The 26,841-nt window shown below is 38.0% G+C and overlaps 1 protein-coding gene across 2 annotated transcripts; it reads left to right on the forward strand.

Moving 5' to 3' along the window:
- The first annotated feature begins 710 nt into the window (after positions 1-710).
- On the forward strand, positions 711-25,906 carry LOC127436484 (leucine-rich repeat neuronal protein 3-like). 2 transcript variants are annotated; one of them, XM_051690676.1, is made up of 3 exons: positions 711-1,007; positions 2,071-2,192; positions 22,808-25,906. In XM_051690676.1, the coding sequence occupies exon 3, from the start codon at positions 23,129-23,131 to the stop codon at positions 25,247-25,249; it is 2,121 nt and encodes a 706-aa protein (XP_051546636.1). In that variant the 5' UTR covers positions 711-1,007; positions 2,071-2,192; positions 22,808-23,128; the 3' UTR covers positions 25,250-25,906. The 2 variants fall into 2 exon arrangements, with proteins under 2 accessions (XP_051546636.1, XP_051546635.1); XM_051690675.1 differs by lacking the exon at positions 2,071-2,192.
- Positions 25,907-26,841: the final 935 nt, after the last annotated feature.

Below are 26,841 nucleotides of genomic sequence, written 5' to 3' on the forward strand. Positions count from 1 at the left end.
AAGAAACACAGACATTGGACAATAGATCATTGGAAAAGAGTGTTATGGATCTTAACCCCATTGAGCTTTTGTGGGATCAGCTAGACTGTAAGGTGCATGTGAAGTGCCCGACAAGACAGTCACTTCTATGGCAAGTGCTTCAGGAAGTGTGGGGTGAAATGTCATCTGAGTATCTGGACAAACTGACAGCTAGAATGCCAAGGATCTGCAAAGCTGTCATTGCTGCACATGGAGGATTTTTTGATGAGAACTCTTTGAAGTGGTTTAAGAAGTTCCGAATTTTATTTTATTTTATTTATTTTTTTCAAATTGTAATAGTAATTTTCCACGGTATTAATGTCCTGACTATACATTGTGATCAGTTGAATGCCACTTTGGGGAATAAAAGTACCAATTTCTTTCCATAAGAGCAAAATCTGTACATTATTCCAAACTTTTGGCCACCAGTATATATTCATTTAACATTATATTATTTTATATTACATGTGTATATATATTATATTTTATAATTAATATAAACAAGACATTCACATTTTGCCTCCCCTAGCTATTTTTCTAACGGTTCTTTTATGACAGACGCTGTTGTTTAGCCAATAAGGTGCAAGAGTGTCTTCCCGCTCCGCCGCCATTGGCTGTTCTCTGGAGACTCGGGGGTTGTTCCTATATTAATAAGCGCTGGGCAGACAGCAGCATGTCAATGTGACAGCCGACCGAGCGAGCAGTTGCATATGCGCCTCTGAACGCGGAGGAAAGAGGAGGTAGTCAGCGCGGGGGACTCTTAGAAAGCTTTCCTAATGCTCTCACCTTGTGAATGTTGCCTCATTCAAATGGCAAACTCTTGACGTAACGCGCGGGGTCCGGTGTTATTTCTTCATCTGCGCGATAAGAGGAACACGCGCGGGTTATTTTCACTTGCGCGTCGCGCGCTTCCCGCTCTCTGGAGCACTGCGCTATAGATGAATGGAATACATGTCGCGTTGTACATCGGAATGACTTGCGTTAAAACGGTAAGTTGAAGCTTTCTTTAAATCTTACTTACATAGTTTAGTCATGAATGTTTATTTCAGACGGTTAACTGAACGTTGAGGTAATAATGTATTATTGAATTTAGCTAGTTAAAATAAGCATTCAAAGCTAGAACAGAAATGTCCTGTTACTGATGCTGCGGTCGGAGGATGTACACATGTTAACAACGGCAACAGGAAATCTGTGCTCCAGCTTGGCATAAGTAAAAAAAATAAATAAAAAATTTGGACACAAGGCACGTCCTGGACGGATAGCCACAGGCAGTCTTGCAACGGGCTGTTCTCAATCACCCTTAAATCACCCTGTTGCCGTCCAAGATGTCCTACAGCACCCCTATAGCACATGCATTACAAATGCAGTCGCCTTGAGCTTCAACTGTAAGTATTGTTAAATGAATATAGCCTTGAATAGAGGCATTGTGATTCTGATCTAGTCGTCTGATCTGCTTCCATTGCTGCAGCCTAATTAATACCATCCACAGCACAACATCTCCTATGCAGAGGGTGACATTTTTACCCCAGTTGTTAATCACACAACCAGTGAGTTTGTCCTCCCACATCTCTTTTTAGACAAGAGAATCCACGGCAGACTGCATCTTACTTTCAGCAACACAAGTGTTCGAATTTGCATGCATCATTGCTGTAGCATTTGTAATGTTATGCATTAAATCAAGATATATTTTATTCCTGGATATCAATGTGTATTCACTTTTCATTCCATATGGATCAGTAAGAAGATAGCACTGACTCATTACAAAGCAAAAATGTTGAGGACCGCTCCTGTCAATTGGTGTCCTCGGAGTCCCTTTCATGACAAACTCTCCAAATTCAGACCTGAGTGGGCAATTCTTAATCACAGATGTAATCACATGGGCCATTTGACAGCTCTGCTAATTAACAGACAATAAGTAAAACCCTCCATATTAAGGAGCTCTCAGACGCCACTTCTGTGAGCACACTGGAGTGTTTAACTGATTTCAATTCGTCTTTGTATGACGAGGTGCCAGGAAATCACTTTCTCACATTGTTTCCTCATACCAAACAGCTTGTAGCACAAATCAATGGTGGATGTGTGGCTTAAAAGGCAGATTTATGGAGGCCTGTACTGCCAGTGCAAAACTGCGTGGGCTTCACAACAAAATATCAGGACGTGGGTGTCATAGGAAGGTCAGCATTTCATGAACTTGATTAAATGAATGTGTTGTCATTATTTACCAACCATTATGTTGTTCCAAACCCATATGACTTTCTTTCTTCCATGGAACACAAAAGGAGATTTTTTTATTTTTTGGCAGAATGCTAGCCTGAGTTACCATTCACTTTCATTACATCTTTTCTTCCATACAATGAAAGTGCATGGCAACCGAGGCTGTCAGTCCCTAACATTCTGCCTTATATCTCATATTGTCTTAAAGGCGGTCACACTATACTTCACGCGCCATTCACTCCCATTCAAACACATCCGAATGCAGCACAGCAGAAACGCAAGCTCATATGAAAAAATTCGTACTATGCTGCGTACCAAAGTTCAAGCTTGGTGAACTCTGAACTGTGAATTCGTATGACAAGAGGACGCGCGACCAATAGGAGACCGAAACATCACACGCTGACCTCTTGACTCAATTCAAAGGATACTTATTTCAAAGCTACGAGATTTATTGTTGCAGGAAAGTGAGTAGACAATATTAATGAACATTTTAACATTTTTAATAAAATATTATTTGTTATTTGTGATTCATTGTTTACTTACTACACCAGAGGCCCTCCCGCGTGACATCCTGGTTTGTAGCGTTGTCTGAAAAAAAAATTCATGTTCTCAAAGCCTAGTGTGACTGCCTTAATACAGAGACGAAAGAAGGTCATGCGGGTTTGGAACTATCCCTTTAACACTTAAATATATGCAAGATCATAATATGGTTTCATCATGATATCTTAAAGACATGCACAAATATTTATAAAAAAGAGGTGTATGGATGCACTTTTAAAGTTCTTTTTTGCATAGTTGCGCTTACTATGTAAGTAATACGCAATAAATTGCTAATTACCACTCTAAAATTGTAACCAGATTACTGACTTTACTCAGTACTTCATAGGAAAAATAATTACATTACTAATACTTTTAAGTTAATTCCTAAAACTCTTTTCAAAGAAAAGCTTTTGTTTTTCCGCTCAACAAATTCAAAATAATGTCTATTTCCTCTCATAAGGGGGAGCACACACTTTAGCTGTCTAAAATGGTAAAAAAGTGTTGTCAAAAGTACCAGCACTTCGGTACCAAGTCAATACTAAAATAAAAAAAGATGTCACAATACCAGTGTTTCTGCAGTACCAGTAGTACCAAGACCCGATTTGATTCAATTCGAAACCCGCTCGCTGTCTGACTGACACACGACTGCTTTCAAATTCTCATGAAACATGCATTTCTTTTAATTTAATATTTACTTTAAAATTTAACTTTGAATAGGCTAAATGAGTGTGTTCAATACCACATTACCTTATTAGCATATTGTTGTGGTGGTATCGAAATTGGTAATGAGAACCGTGAAATTTCACTGGTATCATTATGATTACTGAAATTTTGGTATCGTGGCAACACTAATATTAGAATAATTCATGTTTTAAATGTATCTACATTACTTACTGTAGAAATATGTGTAACCCATGTAAATATTTAAAAATAATGAACTTAACTGAAAGTCAGTACCTATAATCCAATTACAAGTATTTGCATGTAGTGCAATGTAAGGCACTACACTACATTTTACATCTACATTTCACTACATTACATTGTAATGAGATTACACCCAACACTGACTGTGTCTAATATTCAAATACCTACAAGAAAAAGAGGTAAGGTAGGCTAAACCAGCTTCAATGACTTCTCCCTATTCGCAGTCTAATGAAAAGCCTTGAATTGTTCTGTTTCAAAATATAGACTTAATAAGAGAATAGGATAGCAGCATATGCTATCTGTGCTTTCAGGAGTAAACAGAGCAGAACCATCTGAGGAGCACTGCTGTGCAGCCTATCTGTTCTTCGATTAGACTGATACCTAGTAGAGGCATCCAGTCCTGTGTATAGCTACTGGAAGAACTGGGAACACATTATGTAAAAACAGTCAAGGTAGAGATGTTTAGAATGCAATAAATCATGTACTGTTAGACCGATAGATTGACTGACATTTACCCCAGGGAACAAGACTTCAATCAATCAGTCCCAATTACCGCGAAATGCTGTACGCATCCCCTGGGGGGATGTTATTGGTTTTCATAATTAGGTTCTTCATATAAAGTGTAGTAGTAACTTTGGCTTGTTAGGAGTGGTCGACCGATATGGGTTTTTTAATGGCTGATGCCGATATCCAGAGAGCAGGGTGGCCGATAGGCCGATACAATGCAGATATATCACACAATTTAATATAGTAAATAACAAACATAAAATTGCTAATATATATATATATATATATATATATATATATATATATATATATATATATATATATACATATATATATATATATATAAAAATTCTTATTTAACACTATATTTACTCACAAAACAAAAAAATAATATTGTAATTTAAATGGTAGATAGTGGTTTCTTCATATTTCAGTTTAGTCATCAAATTGTAGTAATTTATTTGCACATGAAGAAATTGTTAATATATTGGAATTAGGAAATAACAGTACACACAGTAGTCCAGCAACTATGGATGGCATGTCCACTTTAGCAATCGCTACTCAAAAAAAAACAAAAAACAGAATCAAACCAATTGTACATACAGTGCATAGTGAATAAGACATTTACTTATGGCACATGTGAAGCACTTTTACCTTTGGCTGCATCCGAAAACGTAGGCAGCTGACTTGCTACCTTGCTGCCTAATCAGTTAATGGCTTAACTGACAGCTGTTTTTAATGAATGGAACTCTTAAGGAAACTGGTCTCCGAACAGTTTGAAAAGCAACTTATTTTCATCGTACCTCAGTATACAGCCTCCAGAGGCAGCATTTTCCTGGTTTCGGACACAGCTTTGAAGTTGCACTCATGTGCTTGTGCGCATCCAGCTCGAGCAACAATCCTCTGACAGTTTAAACAGTCTGGATCGCCAACTTGGATTGACATGGACTGACCGTCATGATCTGTGAATCAGAGGAACTTTTGATACTGAGCCATACGGGAAAATGTATCGGCCAATGCGATAATTAAAAAAGTGAGAATATAGGCCTATTTAACGGCCTCTGTGATATATCGGTCGACCACTATTTGTTAGTGATGCACTTTAATCATCTTGCCCATAGTACATAGTATTCTTCCCTCAGGCCAAGTTATGCATGTTGGAGCAAACAGCAACTCTGCATGCATGCCTTTGGATGAGCAATTTATGTTGTTGTATCGATGTACAGTAACTGTGTGGATCAGTTTTATGAGTCACAATGTTCTTGTAGTATTCACGCTTGCATATGTGGTGGAAAATGCTTGAAAACTAAATTCTGATTACTAAAAGTACAATTAGATTTATAAAACAATTATAAAAATGTCTAGCTGGTGTTGAAAGCATTATAGTGACATCAAAATATTCTGTCTCAAAGAAACTGTATTCTTATTTATTTGGCCTCTAAAAATTCTGTCTGCAAAGCAAGTGAATTCCTTGCTGGCTACTGGCCTGTTCACCACTGGCACTTTAAATTCATGTTGATAGCGGTGTGTGAAGGACACAGCTCCATTCCACATTTGCACCTGGAGATTCAATTTAGTCCAGACTCTAAGCAGCTGTGCTTTTTACTTTTTTTTTTTCTTCCTTAAGGAGGGCTCAATAATAGAAATAAGAGAGAGAGATAAGAAATACTTTATTGATCCTTGGAGGAAAATTTTAGTAGCTAAATAGTTGGGTTCACAATGAGTTGTCCGAATTTAGCAATAACGAGGAAAAAAAAAGTTAGATATTTTTATACTATTCTTTTAAGGAGCAAATCAGCATCAACTAGGGCTGAGCGGTAGTACGTTGTATGTGACGTTAGAAATGTGTCGAACTGTAGGGAGGTTTACACTGTGGTCGATTTAGCCTATTTATGCTATCAGTGCACATGACTGCTTTAATGTTGAAGAAACGTGGAGTAATGCAAAAATACAGAGCGGGACGTGTCTCAAACAAGTTACAAAGAAGAATGTGTTATTAATGGAAGATGCTAAGCTCCACTTCACATTGTCTTGTATGAAGTTGCGAAGCAGGGTTGCAACTTGTCTTGAGGGTTGCATATTTTGACTGAAATGTCCCACACAAGTTGCCTATTGTCTCGTATTTAAGTGTCGTATGAGAAGCCTATTTTTCCAACCCCACCTCAGTTAGATGGCAAAACATCCCGTATTGAAGTGATAAAATGTTCAAGCGTCCTGTATTTACGTGGTAAAAAGTTGGCAATACGACTTGTATTAATCTAAAAAATTCTACTGATGTGCAGTCACACGTGTTCATAAATTGACTATTTTACAATGGTGAATACCTATCCGTTTCATAATATTAGTTTTACTGTTTTGAGTCTTTAATTTTGGTGTTGCATGCATAATTGTTAAATACATAAAGTAAACTGCTTTTGCACAGATTCATTGAATTTTGAGCAAAATTAACTATCATAATATATATAATCTACATTAAATAGAACTACAAATACTGTAATAATTGAGTTTTGTAATATACCACCCACCCCTATTATTAACCAGTGAGTTACTGCATTTTAAAAAACTGTGTGTACAGTTGCATGATTTGATGGAAGCACAGGACGATGGCCGGAAAGTTTCAACTTGTAGGGTCCGTTGGTTAATTTGGAACATTGATTCTGCATTAACCATTGACTCACTACTGATTTGCAAGCATACAGGAGCAGGTGCAATGGGAAACGTTCCTCGAATGCTGCACAGGAAGCTTCATTATGCACACACATTGCATAGCAAAGCCTGTTTAATGGACTCTTCCCTTACCTTGGAAATAGTGTAATGGCAAATCAATAAAGTAAAGGGCAGGGGGAGGAGAAGTGTAGAATTGGACTACGCCACCCACAGAGAGGCTAATGCAAACGGACTTACAGCTAGACCCTGAGCGTCTTTTCCAGGCCTGATAGAACAGCTTATACTGAGCACATGAGAGAGAATGAAAACGAAAGAGAGCTGCAGTGAAATACAAAGAGAGGGAGAAAGAGCATGGGTGTATGAACAGGGGTGTTTCTCTGTAAAAGTTGTGGGTGAATGAGAGCGAGAAAGATTCTCGAGTCTTCACAACCGTTTGAACATAATTTCCTCTGAACCATCACTATACACAAAGGACTTGAGGTACAGGAAGCAATTCCACCTCTGCCTTGCTTTCTAGTTACATGTGATCTGTATGGAAAAAGTTTAACTAGAGATGAAAGCCTACAGCTACAACTGGAAATATCTATATACAATATATATTTTTTCAGTCATCCATATAAGCTTATAATTTATATTGGACTTTAAGGTTCTTGGCAGATTCTTTTTTACCAGAAAGGAAGTATTTTCTGCTTGTGATATTTAGCCAGTAAATACCTGGAAGTGGTGTAGTGTAGTGGCCAAAACAGGGCTAGAAAATTGAAGGTTGTTGTTTCGAGCCCTGTAAGGAACATGCCATGCCCAGTCATCAATTATGCCAATCATTGTGCCCAAGTCAACTAACCACAGGTCACTGGAGGATGGTTGTCCTTGTAATAAGTGGGCTGTAAATTGCTCTGGATTAAAATTAGGGATGCGCAAGAGTACTAGGAGTGACATCAATTATCAATCATGAAAACGATGATTATGAGCATGCGTGACATGACTTAACAAAATGCAAAATTTTGGTTGCCAACTGTCCTATATTAGCTGTGGCATCCCAGATTTTGGCTAAAATGAAGACATCATGTATTTTAGCAGTGAGATGTCGAGGGGGACCCTGTTCCATATTGAAGCGCTCAAAATGCTCAAGCGTCCCGTATTTGCATTGTAAAAGATGGCAACCCTATTCAACGTCCAGTAACAAACACACAAAAGTGTCAAAGACGGGCCTTATTTTTAATTTGAGATTGGTTATGTCATGAATTTCTGCAGTACCTTGTGGTCTGAAGCATCACAGCAACTAGTTCCAACACAGTGCAGCGTGACTTTCTGTCCAGGCAGGGACAATGCTCAACACTCTGGAGAGGCGCACTCACACCAGTCAAGTTCTTCCTTATAAACAGGTAGACAAAGTGCAAAAGAAGGGAACAGAACGCAGGGTCTTTCAAACTATTTTCAACTTGACACGCTGTATTAAAAATGTGATGGTTATGGTGACTCCTTTGAAGCCAAACACAGTTTGAAAATACACATTTCATTCAGTGGCGACGAAAACAGTGGTGCATGCGTATTGAGACAATTGCAGAAACCTGCAGAAGTGCAGAGAGATGCGCTTTGATTAATTAATTGATTTGGCCAGGGAGTCTTCACATAATGACAATATATGATGCATTATATTAGGATTATGCCGTTATTTGTACTTTTTGTAACAGACTACGTTATAACAGCCTTAATAATGAATATGCGAGACACTGGAACAACAACGAGATGCAATGCAGCGGCCAAAGACTTCAGTCTGACATGTATGTACATAGACCAGTAATATAGAGCCACCCCCAAGTATTCGACGAGTACTCGAGTAGACAAAATGGCTAAATTACCATCTCTAATAAAACTTCTGCTAAATAGCTACTTGCTTACTGAGCAGATCGCAAAGGATACACCTGAAGTCCAAAGACTATTGGTGCACCAATATCATTCTTGATAGAATGAAGTGGATCACACACCAGACGTGCCAGGCGGACGACATGGAGTGTCCTAAAATTTGAAACCATTGTTTTCTCTGAATGTACGCCAGTGTTTCCTACAATTTCCTGCAATCGACTGTAAGCCACACATACTGTATTGTAATAGAAAGACGTGGATTTTACATTATTTTGCAGCACATACAATTTTTTTATCTCATCAAACTCAAATAATCTGTGACGTGATATGGTGTGATTTCATTTAATCTATTTAATTGATGCTTATCGTCTGGTATGAGACCGGCTTATGTCTTGTTAAATGCATTTAACATGATTACTGCAAGTAAAAAAACAAGCAAACAAAAATGTTATTTGGCCCAATGAACAGTTTGCACCGAGTTGCTACAGCTTTGCTTTAATTCCCCAGAGGCTCCCGCTTTGGCTTTAGGAGAAACTGAAGTAATCAGTCCCGGCCTGGGATTTACAGCCCATCTCAAGTGGCTTGACCCAAAGCAAACACAGGAGCCGGGCTGCCACCGTTCAGCCTGAGTTACTTCCCAGGGTCGGCAGGCCTTCTACCCTCAGAACACATTTATTCAAACATGCCCCCATATTTTACAGGCCCAATCAAGACAACGCTAGCTCTGTGATATCAGGTCTGGCAAATAACGAAGGGGGCTGATTCTCCGACTCCCCTTTCCTCCAATTTCATTGAATGACTCTGCAGTACATCAGAACGGTGATTAGAGGAATCCATCTTGAAATTCCATTTTCTCTAGTATTAGTTGCATTTTTCTCTGTCTCTGAAAGCACGCTGCACTATGCAAGTTATTGCCACTTAAGCTCGATGAGCTGCAGTGTTGTTCCAAGGCCTTATGTTTGTACGTTCTCACCTACACTTAAGTGGGTTAAGCCTAATTTCCTTCATTTGTCTTTGACTGGAGTTTTTAATGGGTGCACCATACCTTTATTGAGTCAGTGGAGGTACAGGATTAGTTGTATTAGTGTGTCTGCTCTCCTGGGAGTGTTTTTTTTTTTTTTTTCTTTTGTATGGATTCTCTAATAGAAACAGTCTCCAGAGCAAGAACACATAAGCCAGCCATTACATGCAAAAAGGCATTAGTTACCATTATAGAATCAATGGATCTAACAGGATTATTTTCCAGGGACACTGTATGTCGATTGTAATCTTACAATGACTAGAAAGTTCTCAGATTTCTTCTCACTTCACAAAATAAGAAAATAAGTTCTGCATCTGGGTTAAGTTGTTATGTGTATCTTTTTACTAGGGCTGTGAATAATAAAAAAAAAATGTTACTAATTAATCGCAGAGTTTTCTGTGAATAATCGCGATTAAATGATGACACATTACAACAAATCATCATAAAATATATTTACTTTATACTTTGTCTCAAGTAACTTGCAAGAAATTGGGTTAGTCATCATTTATTTTATTTAAAAATATGTATAATATATATTTATATATATATATATATATATATATATATATTTTTTTTTTATTTATTTTTTTTTTCTGGATAGAGTTAATTAGACACATTTTTAAAGGTTTAAATCTTTGATACAAGTAAATGTTTATATGCCATAAAATCACTGAACATGCTGTAATTAAAATTAAAAAGTTGGGCAAAATCTTTTGCCATTTTCCATTGGACTGTTTTTAATTATAGGATCAAATCACTGGACCCTTTCTAGATTCCCTTCAATTTGCTTATCGAGCAATCAGGTATGTGGATGATGCAGTCAACATGGGAACCGTCAGGTATAGGAACAGTTTTTTCCCTCAGGCTGTCCATCTCTTGAACAGTTAAAACTGCCCCATTGAGCAGTAATTATGTGCAATGCACAGCTTAGTCAATTTATATTTATCCAACATACCAAACCTCTTCTGCCATACATTCACTTGCATCTGTATATAACAGATTGTATTTGTGTGTATATATATATATATATATATATATATATATATATATATATATATATATATATATAGTCTTATTGTGTATTTCTCTATATACTTATAGTTTCTATTCACTTTTTATTTGTATTCTATTGATAAATATTTTATTATTATCTCTGTCTTGTTGCTGTATTGTTTGTGCACTGGAAGCCTCTGTCACCAAAACAAATTCCTTGTATGTAAAAGCATACTTGGCAATAAATCTAATTCTGATTCTGAAATAGGCAGATTAAATTCATATCAAACTTTATTGGCATGAGAAACTTACGTGTATATTGCCAATGCATTATTAAACACTATAAATACAGATATAAAACATGGTGAATGCTGAAGTTTAGTTTGATGAAGTCTAAAATCTCAAAACTATTATATTCTCTGGCTGCCGTTCAGTCACTACAAGTATTCCTGACTGCAGCTTGCTGAACGGTCAGGTCCTTCTCAGTCTCAGTTGCACAAATGCTGGGTCTCACTCGGGTGGTTTCGCTTTTGACACTGGTTCAGATGAAAGTGAGGTAGCGTTTTCGGGTGATGCAAGAGATATTGCAGCTTGCCAAATCTCTCGCACGCTTGGTTCACCGATTGCGGGTGAAGTCTCCATTCTCCGTACAGTATATACGCTCCCATATTAATTATGCCTGGACATGTGTTGCACGTAATGAATAAGCGTGCACTGCTCCACACAATCAGTTTCTGTGCGAGGATGTGCAGTTGAGTCGAGCGTGTACCTCCTGGGTATGTATACAGGTGCATCTCAATAAATTAGAATGTCGTGGAAAAGTTAATTTATTTCAGTAATTCAACTCAAATTGTGAAACTCGTGTATTAAATAAATTCAATGCACACAGACTGAAGTAGTTTAAGTCTTTGGTTCTTTTAATTGTGATGATTTTGGCTCACATTTAACAAAAACCCACCAATTCACTATCTCAAAAAATTAGAATATGGTGACATGCCAATCAGCTAATCAACTCAAAACACCTGCAAAGGTTTCCTGAGCCTTCAAAATGGTCTCTCAGTTTGGTTCACTAGGGTACACAATCATTGGGAAGACTGCTGATCTGACAGTTGTCCAGAAGACAATCATTGACACCCTTCACAAGGAGGGTAAGCCACAAACATTCATTGCCAAAGAAGCTGGCTGTTCACAGAGTGCTGTATCCAAGCATGTTAACAGAAAGTTGAGTGGAAGGAAAAAGTGTGGAAGAAAAAGATGCACAACCAACCGAGAGAACCGCAGCCTTACGATTGTCAAGCAAAATCGATTCAAGAATTTGGGTGAACTTCACAAGGAATGGACTGAGGCTGGGGTCAAGGCATTAAGAGCCACCACACACAGACGTGTCAAGGAATTTGGCTACAGTTGTCGTATTCCTCTTGTTAAGCCACTCCTGAACCACAGACAACGTCAGAGGCATCTTACCTGGGCTAAGGAGAAGAAGAACTGGACTGTTGCCCAGTGTTCCAAAGTCCTCTTTTCAGATGAGAGCAAGTTTTGTATTTCATTTGGAAACCAAGGTCCTAGAGTCTGGAGGAAGGGTGGAGAAGCTCATAGCCCAAGTTGCTTTAAGTCCAGTGTTAAGTTTCCACAGTCTGTGATGATTTGGGGTGCAGTGTCATCTGCTGGTGTTGGTCCATTGTGTTTTTTGAAAACCAAAGTCACTGCACCCGTTTACCAAGAAATTTTGGAGCACTTCATGCTTCCTTCTGCTGACCAGCTTTTTAAAGATGCTGATTTCATTTTCCAGCAGGATTTGGCACCTGCCCACACTGCCAAAAGCACCAAAAGTTGGTTAAATGACCATGGTGTTGGTGTGCTTGACTGGCCAGCAAACTCACCAGACCTGAACCCCATAGAGAATCTATGGGGTATTGTCAAGAGGAAAATGAGAAACAAGAGACCAAAAAATGCAGATGAGCTGAAGGCCACTGTCAAAGAAACCTGGGCTTCCATACCACCTCAGCAGTGCCACAAACTGATCACCTCCATGCCACACCGAATTGAGGCAGTAATTAAAGCAAAAGGAGCCCCTACCAAGTATTGAGTACATATACAGTAAATGAACATACTTTCCAGAAGGCCAACAATTCACTAAAAATGTTTTTTTTTTATTGGTTTTATGATGTATTATAATTTTTTGAGATAGTGAATTGGTGGGTTTTTGTTAAATGTGAGCCAAAATCATCACAATTAAAAGAACCAAAGACTTAAACTACTTCAGTCTGTGTGCATTGAATTTATTTAATACACGAGTTTCACAATTTGAGTTGAATTACTGAAATAAATGAACTTTTCCATGACATTCTAATTTATTGAGATGCACCTGTATATGCCCATTTTAGCCACAGAAAATGGGGGAAAACATTAGTGAAGTTTCACCCATTGTGCAAAGGTACCTGGGTTTGTTCCTTGGGACTTCTTTTAAAATGGACATTTATTGACAAATTGATTACGTGGATCTCGCCTTTGGACTTACATTTCACGGAATGAGTCAAATTAAACTTTTCTTAACACGGAGTGAAAGGATGCTGAACTTCTTTACGAATATACTACTCAATTACTGGTGAGTGAAATCCGAACATTTACCAGCCAGTAGCTAATCACACACATTTTTGGTCGCATAGAGTGAAATTTGGTCTCGTAGGTGAGTGATTTACTTGCATTGTAGAGAGTTGTGCATTTAGCTAAAGATCGATCTTGAGATTTAAGAATCGTTATTGAGATGATTGCAATGCATCTGAAAATCAATATTTTTTCCCAGTCCTAGTTGTAGTCTTTTCTTTTTTAGTTTGAGTTGAATGTGAATCTAAATAATTGACTCAAAGTATGTTTTAGCAGGCCAAGATTCCTTGAAATATGTGGACAAACCGTAGCAATTGTTGTAGACTGTGGAACCCTGATGTAACAATGACAGCAGTGCCAAATTATTCATGTCCTATTGAGCTATGCCTTTACTGTGCATTGGTAAATTGTCCAATTTATTCACTATGTGAAATCACTAAACAGTGCAACTCTGGCCATGCATTAAACAACATAGCCTTGTCTTAAAGGGCAAGATGACAAAAAAACATTGCTGCACAACAGATGTCACAATGACACTAATGGTTAGGGCTGTCACGATTAAGAAATTTGTCTGACGGTTAATTGTGACAAATAATTGCGATTATGATGATTAATTGTCTGTTTTAGGGCTATGATGATTAATTGTCATATAAATTGTCATATTTTTTAAGGTGTGCTTTTTTTTCTGCATGTGTGCTTCATACACCTTAAGAAGTCATTTTTATTTAACTTGAAATAAATAAATAAAGTAATACATTTGGGATATATGATTTCCTTTTAAGACTTTAGAAACTTATGAATGACATGAAAAATAAATCAAAATATTTCTAAAGTCTCTCTTTTTGGTCAACTTTAGTTTTGATCAATTTTACATTGACACTTTTTGAAGTCATACAGTATTTTAAATATATTTTATTATATTATGCAATTGTAAAGATATTTCTGTGCTAATTTCTTAATTTTCACACGTTATTTTAATGCTCTGATTAAACCCACAAGCTCTTATGTGTCATGAAGCAAAACCTTTGAGAATTTGTTTCATCATTTCACCACTTCACAGAAATAGAGCAAGCGTACATCTCCTCTGTCACTTGGTGTCAAACACTGTGTGTATGAACCAGGAAGCGCTTTGAAGTGAAACCGGAGTGCTTTGCATTCACTATCACAGTTTATGCTTGCTTGTTTATATTTTCGCGGGAGTTTGGCACGTGCATCAGAGCACTTGAGAAGCGATTCACGCTGTTCTCCAGACAGGAGCTGGTTGACGTCCGCGGTGCGGCTCAGTGACACTCGGACTCGGAGTTCAACTGATTGACCAGCTGTTCATGGCATTTATACAGATTCACTTAACATTCCCCTTTTTGGGTATTAAAATGTGATTGGAATTAGAATACCCTATAATCACGGTTCTCTCAAATAACCACGGTTAGATCAAATAACCACGATCAGGCGGTTATTTAATAATTGCGACAGGCTTACTAATGGTACTGTACTGCAAAGAAAGCTGAAAATATATTGAACATGGGCTGCGATCATCCCTGCTTTAGTGGATCTCTTTTGTGTTCATTTTATTTGTGATAGGATATCACATCACTGGGTAATTTAATATGAATAATACAAATGTTAATAATAATGATAATAAACTTACATTTTACAATAATAAAATTTAAGCTGTAATTTCTCAACTTTAAAACCCTCTGGCTTATATTTTGGTGGAACATTCCAGGAAGAACTTTGAGCAGTGCTAAAAACAGTAGTGCTTCATGAGCCGTGTGTGCATGTTGCTATGAGTGTGTCAACTGCACGTGCAGATGATAGATTTACTTATTAAATGCATCCTTTGTGATTCACAAAACTATTGTATGGCTTCCAGAGACTTTGAATATAATGCATGAGTTATATAGACTTCTTTAATGGTGCATTTATGCTTTTTTATTGTCATATTGGAGCCTGACAACAAACAATAACACACATTATCAGAACACTGGAAAACGCTCTTCATTAATGCGCTAAGAACCTGCTATGGACAAGTTGGAGAAAGAATCGGCATTGGCTAGCATTTTTTTTTTACTCGGCAGACTTTTGACGACATGTACGTGTAATGCAACTGAAAAACTGAAAAATATATTAAGCAAACCAAGAAGGGGGCATCTTCACATTTACTGTGTGAAGTATTCATATATATGACTCCACGCGATATAGTATGCAAGATTGTACGTTTTATTTCATATTTAGCTTTTCAATCACATTTTGAATCATTTCAATCACATTTTAGCTTTTTTCAAAAGTACAAATTTCACATTCTATCAATTTATATGATGTCATGAAATTTAATTTATAGTGATAATGATACAAGCTGTCACAGTTTAAAAATGTCATACACAATTTTAGCAAACAATGCACAAGGTTGGAACCTAATCATGAAAACAGAATTCCACATATAACAATAATGTTACAGTTGTATTATAAAAATACTAATTTAAGTGCTACTATATCAAAAGTACCATGTAAAAACATTAGGCTTTGTAAAAACTCCTGCATAAATGCTGCAAGAGCCTGGGCCTGTACCATGAAGCCGGTTTCGGTGGCTAGCCAGGTAAGTTTCAGTCTAGTTTCCATCAACCCTGGGTTTTAGGTGACATGAGGGTGGGTCTGCTTTTACTGGTGTTCATTGCCATAATAACTCACACTGCACAGCTAACTTGCTTCGTGGTAGGTTTTGTTCTGGGTAACAGATCGCTTACAGATACTGAACCAATCAGGTGTGAGTAAAGTGACATCTCTGACAAAATTAAGTCACTCCCCTGTGTCTTAGAGTGTAAGATATAAAAATCATAGAAATCCACTGCATCAACTCTATTTCATAAATTATTCATCTGAGAGTCTTAATATAGATTTACGGCGTTTTTTTATTTAAATAGACAATAATTGTTTTTCATTTACCTACTCATCATAAAAAAATTTACAAATACAATATTAGGCTTTCTTTAAAAGAGCTAGAAAGATGGATTAATGTAATGCCTACAAATAATAATCGATTTGAATGTATTGAAAGCTTAATCACTCTACAAGATGGCTTTAAAAAGGGATGAATGCCTTCCAAACTCCTTTGTTTCATGAACTAGATATGAACATACAGTATTTCCTATGAAATTCAATATATGTAGTAAACAAAATGCATCTTTAAAAAAAGAACACATATGTCTTAGTAGCCTATTGCAGACTAATTATTGCTTACAGTATTCCAAGTGCTCACTTTTTAACTATTCAAAAGACTATATTAATTTGTATATAGCAAACGTATTAAATTATATTGACCCTTCAGTTTAAATTTATATTAAAGCCTTGACATTTAAATAAATGTTTTAAACTTTTTAAATTAATCACTAAAGCCTGTGTGTTTGCTGTTGTTGTGGGCCTGTATGAATTCACATGTGCATTGATATATCAGCTGTTTTATATTTTTTTCACATTCAGAATTTGTTTCCAGCAGTCCTCTTGAGCTCTCGCAGCAGCTGCGTTGTTTCTTCTTTGCTGTGTAAATGTCTTTAATTTAATCATAATTGGACAGTGATCCCATGTGGTGCGTAAATCATGTGGTTTAATTCTTCATGATTTCATGGTGATCTCTTGTGCAGTGTAAGTGAGTTTTCATTTTTCATATTTTTATAACAATCTCTTGTGCTGTTTATATGTATTTATATTCTTCATATTTTCACAATGATCAGCCTTCAGCAAAGAAGTTAATCCCGATGACTCTCCGTGTTTCATGCAATTGGCTGTTCGCTGCAAATGTCACTCATTCATGTGCCCAAGCATATAAACTAATCTTAAACTCAGGATCAAAGCCTGAGTTGACAGAAAGTTGATGGGCAGCATCATGGTACCAATTAAGACTGACTGGACAGTTTGCCCCTCTAAATATTTATATTTACACATTTAGTACACTTGCTACATTTTGTTAGATGTTTGTTTAAAACACGATTTACATTGAGTTTACCTTGACTTGTATAACAGGCGCTAAAATGGTATTGTCTCTTTAAGAGACCAGGCAGTTCCACACACAAATATTTACGGTTGAATGAGCGCAGCGCACAACATTAATGAGAGAGAAGTTGCACTGTGGTTTTTCCCTCATCCGTGCAATGTATTAGAATTTATGTTTATTTTTACTTTATCACAATCTGACTGTAAATACAGTTGTGCTCAAAAGTTTACATTACAGAAATTATGAAATTTTGGCATTAATTTTGAAAATATGACTGATCATGTCTTTTATTTAAGGATAGTAATCATATGAAGCCATTTATTATCACATAGTTGTTTGGCTCCTTTTTAAATCATAATGGCAACAGAAATCACCCAAATGGCCCTGATCAAAAGTTTACATACCCTTGAATGTTTGGCCTTGTTACAGACACACAAGGTGACACACACAGGTTTAAATGGCAATTAAAGGTTAATTTCCCACACCTGTGGCTTTTTAAATTGCAATTAGTGTCTGTGTATAAATAGTCAATGAGTTTGTTAGCTCTCACGTGGATGCATTGAGCAGGCTAGATATTGAGCCATGGGGAGCAGAAAAGAACTGTCAAAAGACCTGTGTAACAAGGTAATGGAACTTTATAAAGATGGAAAAGGATATAAAAAGATATCCAAAACCTTGAAAATGCCAGTCAGTACTGTTCAATCACTTATTAAGAAGTGGAAAATTTGGGGATCTCTTGATACCAAGCCAAGGTCAGGTAGACCAAGAAAGATTTCAGCCACAACTGCCAGAAGTTGTTCGGGATACAAACAAAAACCCACAGGTAACCTCAGGAGAAATACAGGCTGCTCTGGAAAAAAGACGATGTGGTTGTTTCAAGGAGCACAATACGACGATACTTGAACAAAAATGAGCTGAATGGTCGATTTGCCTGAAAGAAGCCTTTACTGTGACAATGCCACTAAAAAGCCCGGTTACAATATGCCCGACAACACCTTGACACGCCTCACAGCTTCTGGCACACTGTAATTTGGAGTGACGAGACCAAAATAGAGCTTTATGGTCACAACCATAAACGCTATGTTTGGAGAGGGGTCAACAAGTCCTATAGTGAAAAGAATACCATCTCCACTGTGAAGCATGGTGGTGGTTCACTGATGTTTTTGGTGGTGTGTGAGCTCTAAAGGCACGGGGAATCTTGTGAAAACTGATGGCAAGATGAATGCAGCTTGTTATCAGAAAATACTGGCAGACAATTTGCATTCTTCTGCACGAAAACTGCACATGGGACGCTCTTGGACTTTCCAGCACGACAATGACCCTAAGCACAAGGCCAAGTTGACCCTCCAGTGGTTATAGCAGAAAAAGGTGAAGGTTCTGGAGTGGCCAAAACAGTCTCCTGACCTTAATATCATCAAGCCACTCTGGGGAGATCTCAAACATGGGGTTCATGCAAGACGACCAAAGACTTTGAGTGACCTGGAGGCATTTTGCCAAGATGAATGGGCAGCTATATCACCTGCAAGAATTTGGGGCCTCATAGACAACTAATACAAAAGTCTACACGCTGTCATTGATGCTAAAGGGGGCAATACACAGTATTAAGAACTAAGGGTATGCAGACTTTTGAACAGGGGTCATTTCATTTTGTTCTTTGTTGCCATGTTTTGTTTTATGATTGTGCCATTCTGTTATAACATACAGTTGAATATGAATCCCATAAGAAATAAAAAAAAAGTGTTTTGCCTGCTCACTCATGTTTTCTTTAAAAACGGTACATATATTACCAATTCTCCAAGGGTATGCAAACTTTTGAGCACAACTGTAACATAAAGGATATTAAAAGAGACATGAAATGAAAAGTGCGTGTGTGGTTCTCGTCTTTGGACACAAAATACGCGGAATGAGCCAAAAGGAAACTTTTACTTGCATAATGTGTATTGACCTATGTGTACAAATATTTATTGTACAAGTTATCAAATTCAAATCTAAGCACTCAAGTTTTACAACACTTTTAACTTCTAACAGACGTCCAACAGGCGTGTTACCCTGGTCTGTAGCCATGCTGTAAAACGGAGAATGTTATAAAAACAGTCTGTGGAAAAGTTTAAGCAAAATCAGTTGATGTTGTTAAATGCAAATGTAAATGTAATTATGGCATATCACGGCTCAACTAAAGCGATGGTGACACCGCGATCCACGACACCTCAGGACCCACTGCAGCCTAATAAGGTAAATTTCCTTCAGAGTGTGTGCCTGCGAGACACAACATGCAGTAAAGATGAGGCTGAATCCAGCTTCTTAATCGTCAGTGTCTTATTCAGTAAAAGGATCGATGTGCATAAGTTCTTCACCACTGCACAACTCAATCACTGGCAAGTGACATTTGAACATTTAGAGCCAGTGGCTAATAATAGACATACTTTAGTTGCATAGTGTGAAATTTGGTCGCATATGCAAGTGATTTACTAGCAATGTAGAGCTGGCTAATGACAAAGAGATCACTTCACTTCTGGGAATGTGGACTTTAATGTGTAACATAAACAATGCTTTTTCTCCATGTGAGTGTTTCAGTTACCGGTTTCTGCCTTTTTTACTATTTTGGCTGAACATTTTCAGTAGCCGAAATTTCTGTGAATCCCTAATAGCATCTCTTTAAATTTCAGTAGAGACAATGGCGTTCAGTTCATTTTCGTAAATCAGTTTAAACTGTCTGATTCAACGTTTCTCTTGTGTTATAATTAAAAAATGACAACAGAAGTCTGTGCGGATTTTCTTCCTACATATTGTTACATTGGAGAGTACAAATTAAGTGATAAAATATCCTTGCCATTTTAGAGCAAATACATAAATATCTGAATTAGGCATTGTATTGATGCCTTTGTCACGCATCGATAATCCAAAATATTTCCCATTGACTGTCGATCTATATTGACATTATTTTTTCAGATATAAATAGATCTGCTAACATTAGTAAAGTGCAAATGGCAGGCTCTGTTTAATTTTCTCAAACATGTTTTGGAAAAAGGAATTATCTGCTATGTTAAGTGCCTGAATATCGCCGACTATAAACTTAGCTACACAATTTGCTTAGCTACTTGGCCTGTGGTGAATCAATTGATAAGTTTCCATAGGGTTCAAAGCTTCTGCAATTGTAGATTGTACCTATTTGTTGCCTTTCACTGTAGGGCTGCACAATTAATAAAAAAACTAACTGCGATTTACGATTAAGGCTGCCGCAATTATGTAATCGTGAAAACTGATGAATACAGTGTTCAATTTAAGTCTGCTCCTGTTGCGTCAGTGGTTTCTATTTACAACTTGTCATTGCAGCTGTTGAGTATTCTAACCAACCACAGACATGTCCGTTGAGCAATAAAATGGCAATGGCTAATCAGAGATGCTTAAATTATTCCTCCGTTCTATCAGTAATGACAACTGATCCTACTGCGCAAGTTTTAAACAGTCTGATGCCCAGATGCTTACTTTATGTTTCATCTCTGTTCTCGGTGTCACACGAAAATTAATACTGAAGAAACATCACTTGATACTCAAAAAGAAGCTGTAGAACAAAAGCGGAAAGCACTTTGGAATGATTTTCGATTCACTGCATGTTGCGCCGCTCGCAACGTAGATGGTAGCCTAAATACACTGCTAATGAGCAATGCGACAAAACTAAAATGCTCACGTTCTAATCAGGGCATAGACACAGTGTAAATAATTGATTATGCTGATTAGACAGCTTTGTTTTTAATGAGAGCATTCATAAGAGTGCAGAATTCTGTGCAGAGCGTCATTGATCTCGTGCTGAACTCCAGGGCTCAAACAGTACAAAACCTGCAGTGAGTGACAGCATTCATTGTTTTGGGAGAGTTTGTCTCATTGCTCGATTTCTGTGGACAATTTATTAAAAATGTAATAACAGTTTAGTTTTGTTATGTTAATAAGGAGTCATTTCATATTTTAATCGACACTAATAATCATGATTACAATATCAAGGGCATTAATTGATAAATATGATTTTTGTCACAATCGTGCAGCCCTATTTCGCTGCACATATCTGCCATTTGCCATGATATCTGTTCATATATGGGATATTGGCCAGTTCCATCAACCCAGAATCCGAAATGATTTCAAACTTTGCTTCCAGTTAGTTTATCCGCCATAACTTAACATCATCCACAAAGAAACACTATACAAAACACCAGCTGCACAAATCTAGGGGCGACAGAGGTGACAATAACTTAGTATTAAGTACAGTAAATGTTATATCACCCCATGTGGTCTCCCAAAGCTATTACACCAGACTATAAATGTAAGGCCAACTCATAGTGAATGGGAAAGCACAAAAATTAGGCTTCAAATTTAATGTTGCTAATGTAAATATATCGATGCCTCGAAAACGTATCGAGAAAATAACGTGCCGATCAGTAATTGATGTAACAATATTTTATGACATTCTTTATCTCAGATATCATGAAAAGGCTGAAAAATTCTGGTATAGACTGGGGTATTTAGCCTTATTGCCTAGCCCATGTATAAACAGTTTCACCTTTCTCAAATATTTGCTACCATGAAGGTCTCTGTAATGATGGCAGAAGAGAAAGGGAAGTCTTGTTGCTTTGGAAAATCGCACATCTTGCCCTCTCCATTACTCAAAAAACACCCCCTTTCCTCAACAGAGCAATGAGTGATGAGCTTCTCTATTTCTTTAAAGCTTACTGCAAGCTTTCTGTGGTATCATGACTTCCTCATCGTCTTCCCTGGGCATTGAAATTGAAAGGAGGGTTGAAGAAACACTTTCCTTACTTCTGTGTCACTCACTTTTTGTCAACTGCTACTTACCTGGGAACCCTCTGGTGATCAGGAGAGCTGTCCCACGGAATTGTTATTGTTCGTGCATTATTCAATATAACACAAAGACAAAAGAAATACAGGCATACAATTATAAAAAATCTTTTGAAACTGAGCCAACGTGACTTCAGTCAAAGCAATTTGCAGTTAAAATATCTAATGTTCAAGGACATGATAGATGTTTATAGTACAATTCCAAGTATTTTCATCAGTATAAACTGCTTTGTACAGTACATAAAGTGAGAATGTGCTGTGTACACAGTTAAAACATTTCATCATGGTGAATTGCACCTGGGGAATCTACCCTTTTCAGAAGTAAGCAGCAATATTAATGCCCACCACAAATCAAACACACTAAGCCTTGTAATTCCTAGATTTTAGGGAACTACCGCTTCAGAATCCCAAAAATAATATCTCGGGAGAAGCACATCCAGATCCATATGTCAAAGGCTTTGCGTGCAGGGTACTGCAAAATAAAATGTCAGCAGACATCAGTGCTTTAATGTAGCTTTTGTAAATATCAGCATGCCTCTGTCTTGCCTTAGTGATGCCCTTGTATTTTCCCGGTCATTACATGCTAATATTTTTCATGTCTTTCTATTTATTTTCCACAGGTCGAAGTGGATTATGATGCTCAGAGAGTGTGCTCATCTGTTGTATTACAGGAAATGAATGGCCTTGCTTATCTCTAATCGACCTTCGACCTTTGTCTGTCTAACCTGTAGAATTTCATACACCACCTTCAATCTAAATAAAGGGAGACTTGGCAATGGGACATTGCATCCGTCGACAGCACATCAGTTAGAGCCTAGGGGAGGTTTACTGGATTCAAAAGTGATCACTACAGCCACAAATGGTTAATTATTTTTGAAGTGAAGTGCTTTTGCCACACAATCTTTAAGAAGCAACAACTTACTGGTGAGAATTGTGCCAACATGAAGGACATATCATTTGCGGATTATTTGCTAGTGGGCCTTACAGTGACTACTTTTGTTCTTGCTGCAGAAGAGAGAGTCGACTGTCCTAAGCTTTGTGTATGTGAGGTTAGACCCTGGTTTTCTCCTAGCTCTGTCTATATGGAGGCTCCTACTGTTGACTGTAATGACCTGGGACTTTTTAACCTACCCATGAGATTGCCAGTGGATACACAAGTCGCTTTACTGCAGACCAACAACATTGCTAAAATTGAAAAACCTTTGGATTACATGCCCAACATCACAGAGATTGATCTCTCACAAAACAACATATCCTTAATAAGTGACGTCAACTTGGGATACCTCCCCCAACTTTTGTCCCTACACATGGAGGAAAACTGGATATGCGCACTACCAGACAACAGTCTTTCTCAACTGACCAACCTTCAGGAGCTCTACCTGAACCACAATCACATCTCCTTCATTTCTCCAGAGGCTTTCCGTGGTCTTCAGAGCTTGCTGAGATTGCATCTCAACTCCAATCGGCTTCAGAGTATCAGCAGTGAATGGTTTGAGCCCTTACCAAATTTGGAGATCTTAATGATTGGGGAAAATCCTGTCCTCTCTTTTCAGGATATGAACTTCAAGCCTCTGAGAAACCTGCGGAGCCTGGTCCTTACAAGGATGAACTTGTCACATATACCAGACGATGCACTTCTGGGCCTTGACAGTCTGGAGAGTATCTCATTCTATGACAATACATTCCCCAAGGTACCCCATGGTGCTCTCAGGCATCTTAAGAGCCTCAAGTTTTTAGACCTTAATAAGAATCCCATCGGGCGAATTCAAAGGGGCGACTTTGTGGACATGCTCCATCTTAAAGAGCTGGGCATTAACAGCATGCCTGAGTTGGTGTCTATTGATAGTTTTGCCCTAAACAACCTCCCAGAGCTGACTAAAATTGAAGCCACCAACAACCATAAACTTTCCTACATCCATCCAAATGCTTTCTATAGGCTGCCAAGGCTGGAAACTCTAATGTTGAATGGTAATGCTTTAAGTGCCCTGCACAGGATCACAGTGGAGTCCCTTCCAAACCTCAGGGAGGTTAGCATGCACTCTAACCCTATCCGCTGTGACTGCGTCATGCGATGGATGAATATGAACAAGACAAACATCCGCTTCATGGAGCCCGACTCCCTGTTCTGTGTGGAACCCCCGGAGTATGAAGGTCAGCATGTGCGACAGGTTCACTTCAGAGAGATGATGGAGATCTGTCTCCCTCTCATCTCTTCAGAGAGCTTCCCCACACAAATCAGCATTGACAGTGGCAGATCTGTGTCTCTGCACTGCCGCGCCTTCGCTGAACCCGAGCCAGACATATACTGGGTGACTCCATCTGTGAGAAGGGTCCTTCCAAATGCTGTGTCTGATAAATTCTACATGCACCCTGAAGGCACACTTGATATTTATGACATCACTGAGAATGAGGCTGGATTGTACACATGTGTGGCACACAATCTTGTTGGGGCAGACCTTAAATCTGTCTCGGTTGAGGTGAATGGCTACTTCCCACTGCCTGTCAATGACTCCCTCACTGTCAACATCCAATCTGTGCAGACCAACTCTGTATTGATATCCTGGAAAGCCACTCATGGTAGCTTGGCACCAAACATTAAATGGTATACAATGCCCAGTGGAAACCATCCAACTGTGGCATTCACTGCTAGGGTGCCATCCGACATTACAGTGTATAATCTCACACATCTCAGCCCTGCTACACAGTACAAAGTGTGCGTGGACATTCATAGCATCCACCATAAACATGACACCAAGTGTGTCAGTGTTATAACTAAAGGATTAGAACAAGCCATAAAAGACTATGAAAGGTGGGATGTGGCGTTGATTGCTGCTTTTGGTGTGCTTTTAATTGTGATGTCAGTGTCTTGCTTTCTAATTTATGTCTTCATGAGGAACCACTGCTTTTATGAAGATTTGAGGAGATACCCATCCAAAATGGCTCTGATGTCTGAGACCAGCCAGCAATCTCCCTTTACAAGGCTCTGGATTTCTGGGAAAGGGATACCAGATGCTGTTGAGGTGAAAGCCACGGTCATAAATGTGTTGGAAAACGACTTTTAAGCTGCCCATGCGGAGGACCACAAATGCGAGAGTGGAAAACTTACTGTTCCAACTTGCTGTTTATCTTTTTGCCTGGACATAGACATCAGATTAAATTGGAAAGGATGTCTGCACATTTAACTAGCTCTATAGCCCCTCATCATGAGTTGTCAGACATGGCAAGTGTCAATGAAATGGTGGCAACTACCCAGAGGTAGCAGGAGAGAGTTGCTGCTAAAATATGCAGTGTGATATTTCCAGGTCATTCACTAAGAACAGATGCTATTAAGACATGGGAAGGTGTTGTTTCTCGTACCTGACTGTTAAATGTGTAAAGAATAGTGGAACAGTCCATGTGGTCCAAGCAATACCGCCTGTGCTGTACAACAACCATAGGCGAGTAAGGAGACCGACTGTTTGTTAAGAAGGAAATCTCATAGAATAGAAGATTGCGGTGATTATGATGTGAACTTTTGAGGAAATGTGTCATTTTTCTATTTAAGAGCAGATCTGTCTTTTCATGGCTAAAATTGTTATATATTCTATCCAGAAATGTAACAGGTATGTTCTGTGCAGTAGCCAGGCTGTAAACAAGTGTGAATTACTTACAGTATGAAAGATACAACTTAAGAAACAAGTCCACACATTTGCTGAATAAAACAAAAAATATGTATATTATATTTGGTTATATTACTATTAGGACTGGATGTTGTTGAATGCAGACACTTTAAAAGCATCTCTCAGACATAAATTGCGCAAGTTTGACCATGACAGGGTAAGTGCCTACTCCTGAATCTTATACCAGAAAACTTTTCAGTGTTACTTGTAATGGTTTTTGAGAGATCCCTGGAGAATAGAGCCATGATTCCAGTCTCACATGCAAATTTATGGAAATACTATCTCAGTACTTTGATCATTAACATAATTTAAAAGCATTGCGTCCATGCTTTGGGTGTGAAAAGTTAAAAGCCATTTTTATACTGATTGTGCTGTTCTACCCTAATCACATTTGTCAATGAGACCAATGTGCTTAAGGTAATGTAAAAATTTAATAAATGTCAGCGTCCTTTTGGAATCAGGATGCTTACTGCTCCAGTTTGTTTCTGGTGAATTAAAAAACTTGATATGATTTTTGCAGAAATTCATATCGAAGAAAATCGACCATCATGAACAGAAGCTACATAGTGTCTTGACAACATGGATTCATAATTGACATTATTTACATTTTTACTACACATTCCTTGTCTACTTATGCAACGATTCATCTCGATTTATATTCATTGTCTGACATCCCTCTTATTTTTTAACCTCTCCCCACCAATCACCTGTCTCCATTCTTTTATGGAACACCTCTTCTTCACGATCCACTCAATTGGAACTTGATAAAAATCAATATGTCACATTACGGAAATAAAATGGGTCGCAAAAGACATTTCATGTTGACTTTAAATGTATTAGGAGGGGATTGTGTGGTTCCAGTCTAAGACAACCGAAGCAGCTGCACAGAATCACATTATTTGCTCTATTCAAGATCCAGCACAGACTCGCAACCCCAAAAATTACAAACATGATGAATGCTTGTCAGCCACTGAGTGACATGGAGGATTTGTCAG

This window comes from Myxocyprinus asiaticus, chromosome 47 (assembly GCF_019703515.2).
Source record: "Myxocyprinus asiaticus isolate MX2 ecotype Aquarium Trade chromosome 47, UBuf_Myxa_2, whole genome shotgun sequence".
In the NCBI taxonomy this organism is placed as follows: domain Eukaryota; kingdom Metazoa; phylum Chordata; class Actinopteri; order Cypriniformes; family Catostomidae; genus Myxocyprinus; species Myxocyprinus asiaticus.

Bases quoted from the DNA above. Each gene is read 5' to 3' on its own strand.
- LOC127436484 (XM_051690676.1), top strand. From the start codon at position 23,129: ATGAAGGACATATCATTTGCGGATTATTTGCTAGTGGGCCTTACAGTG.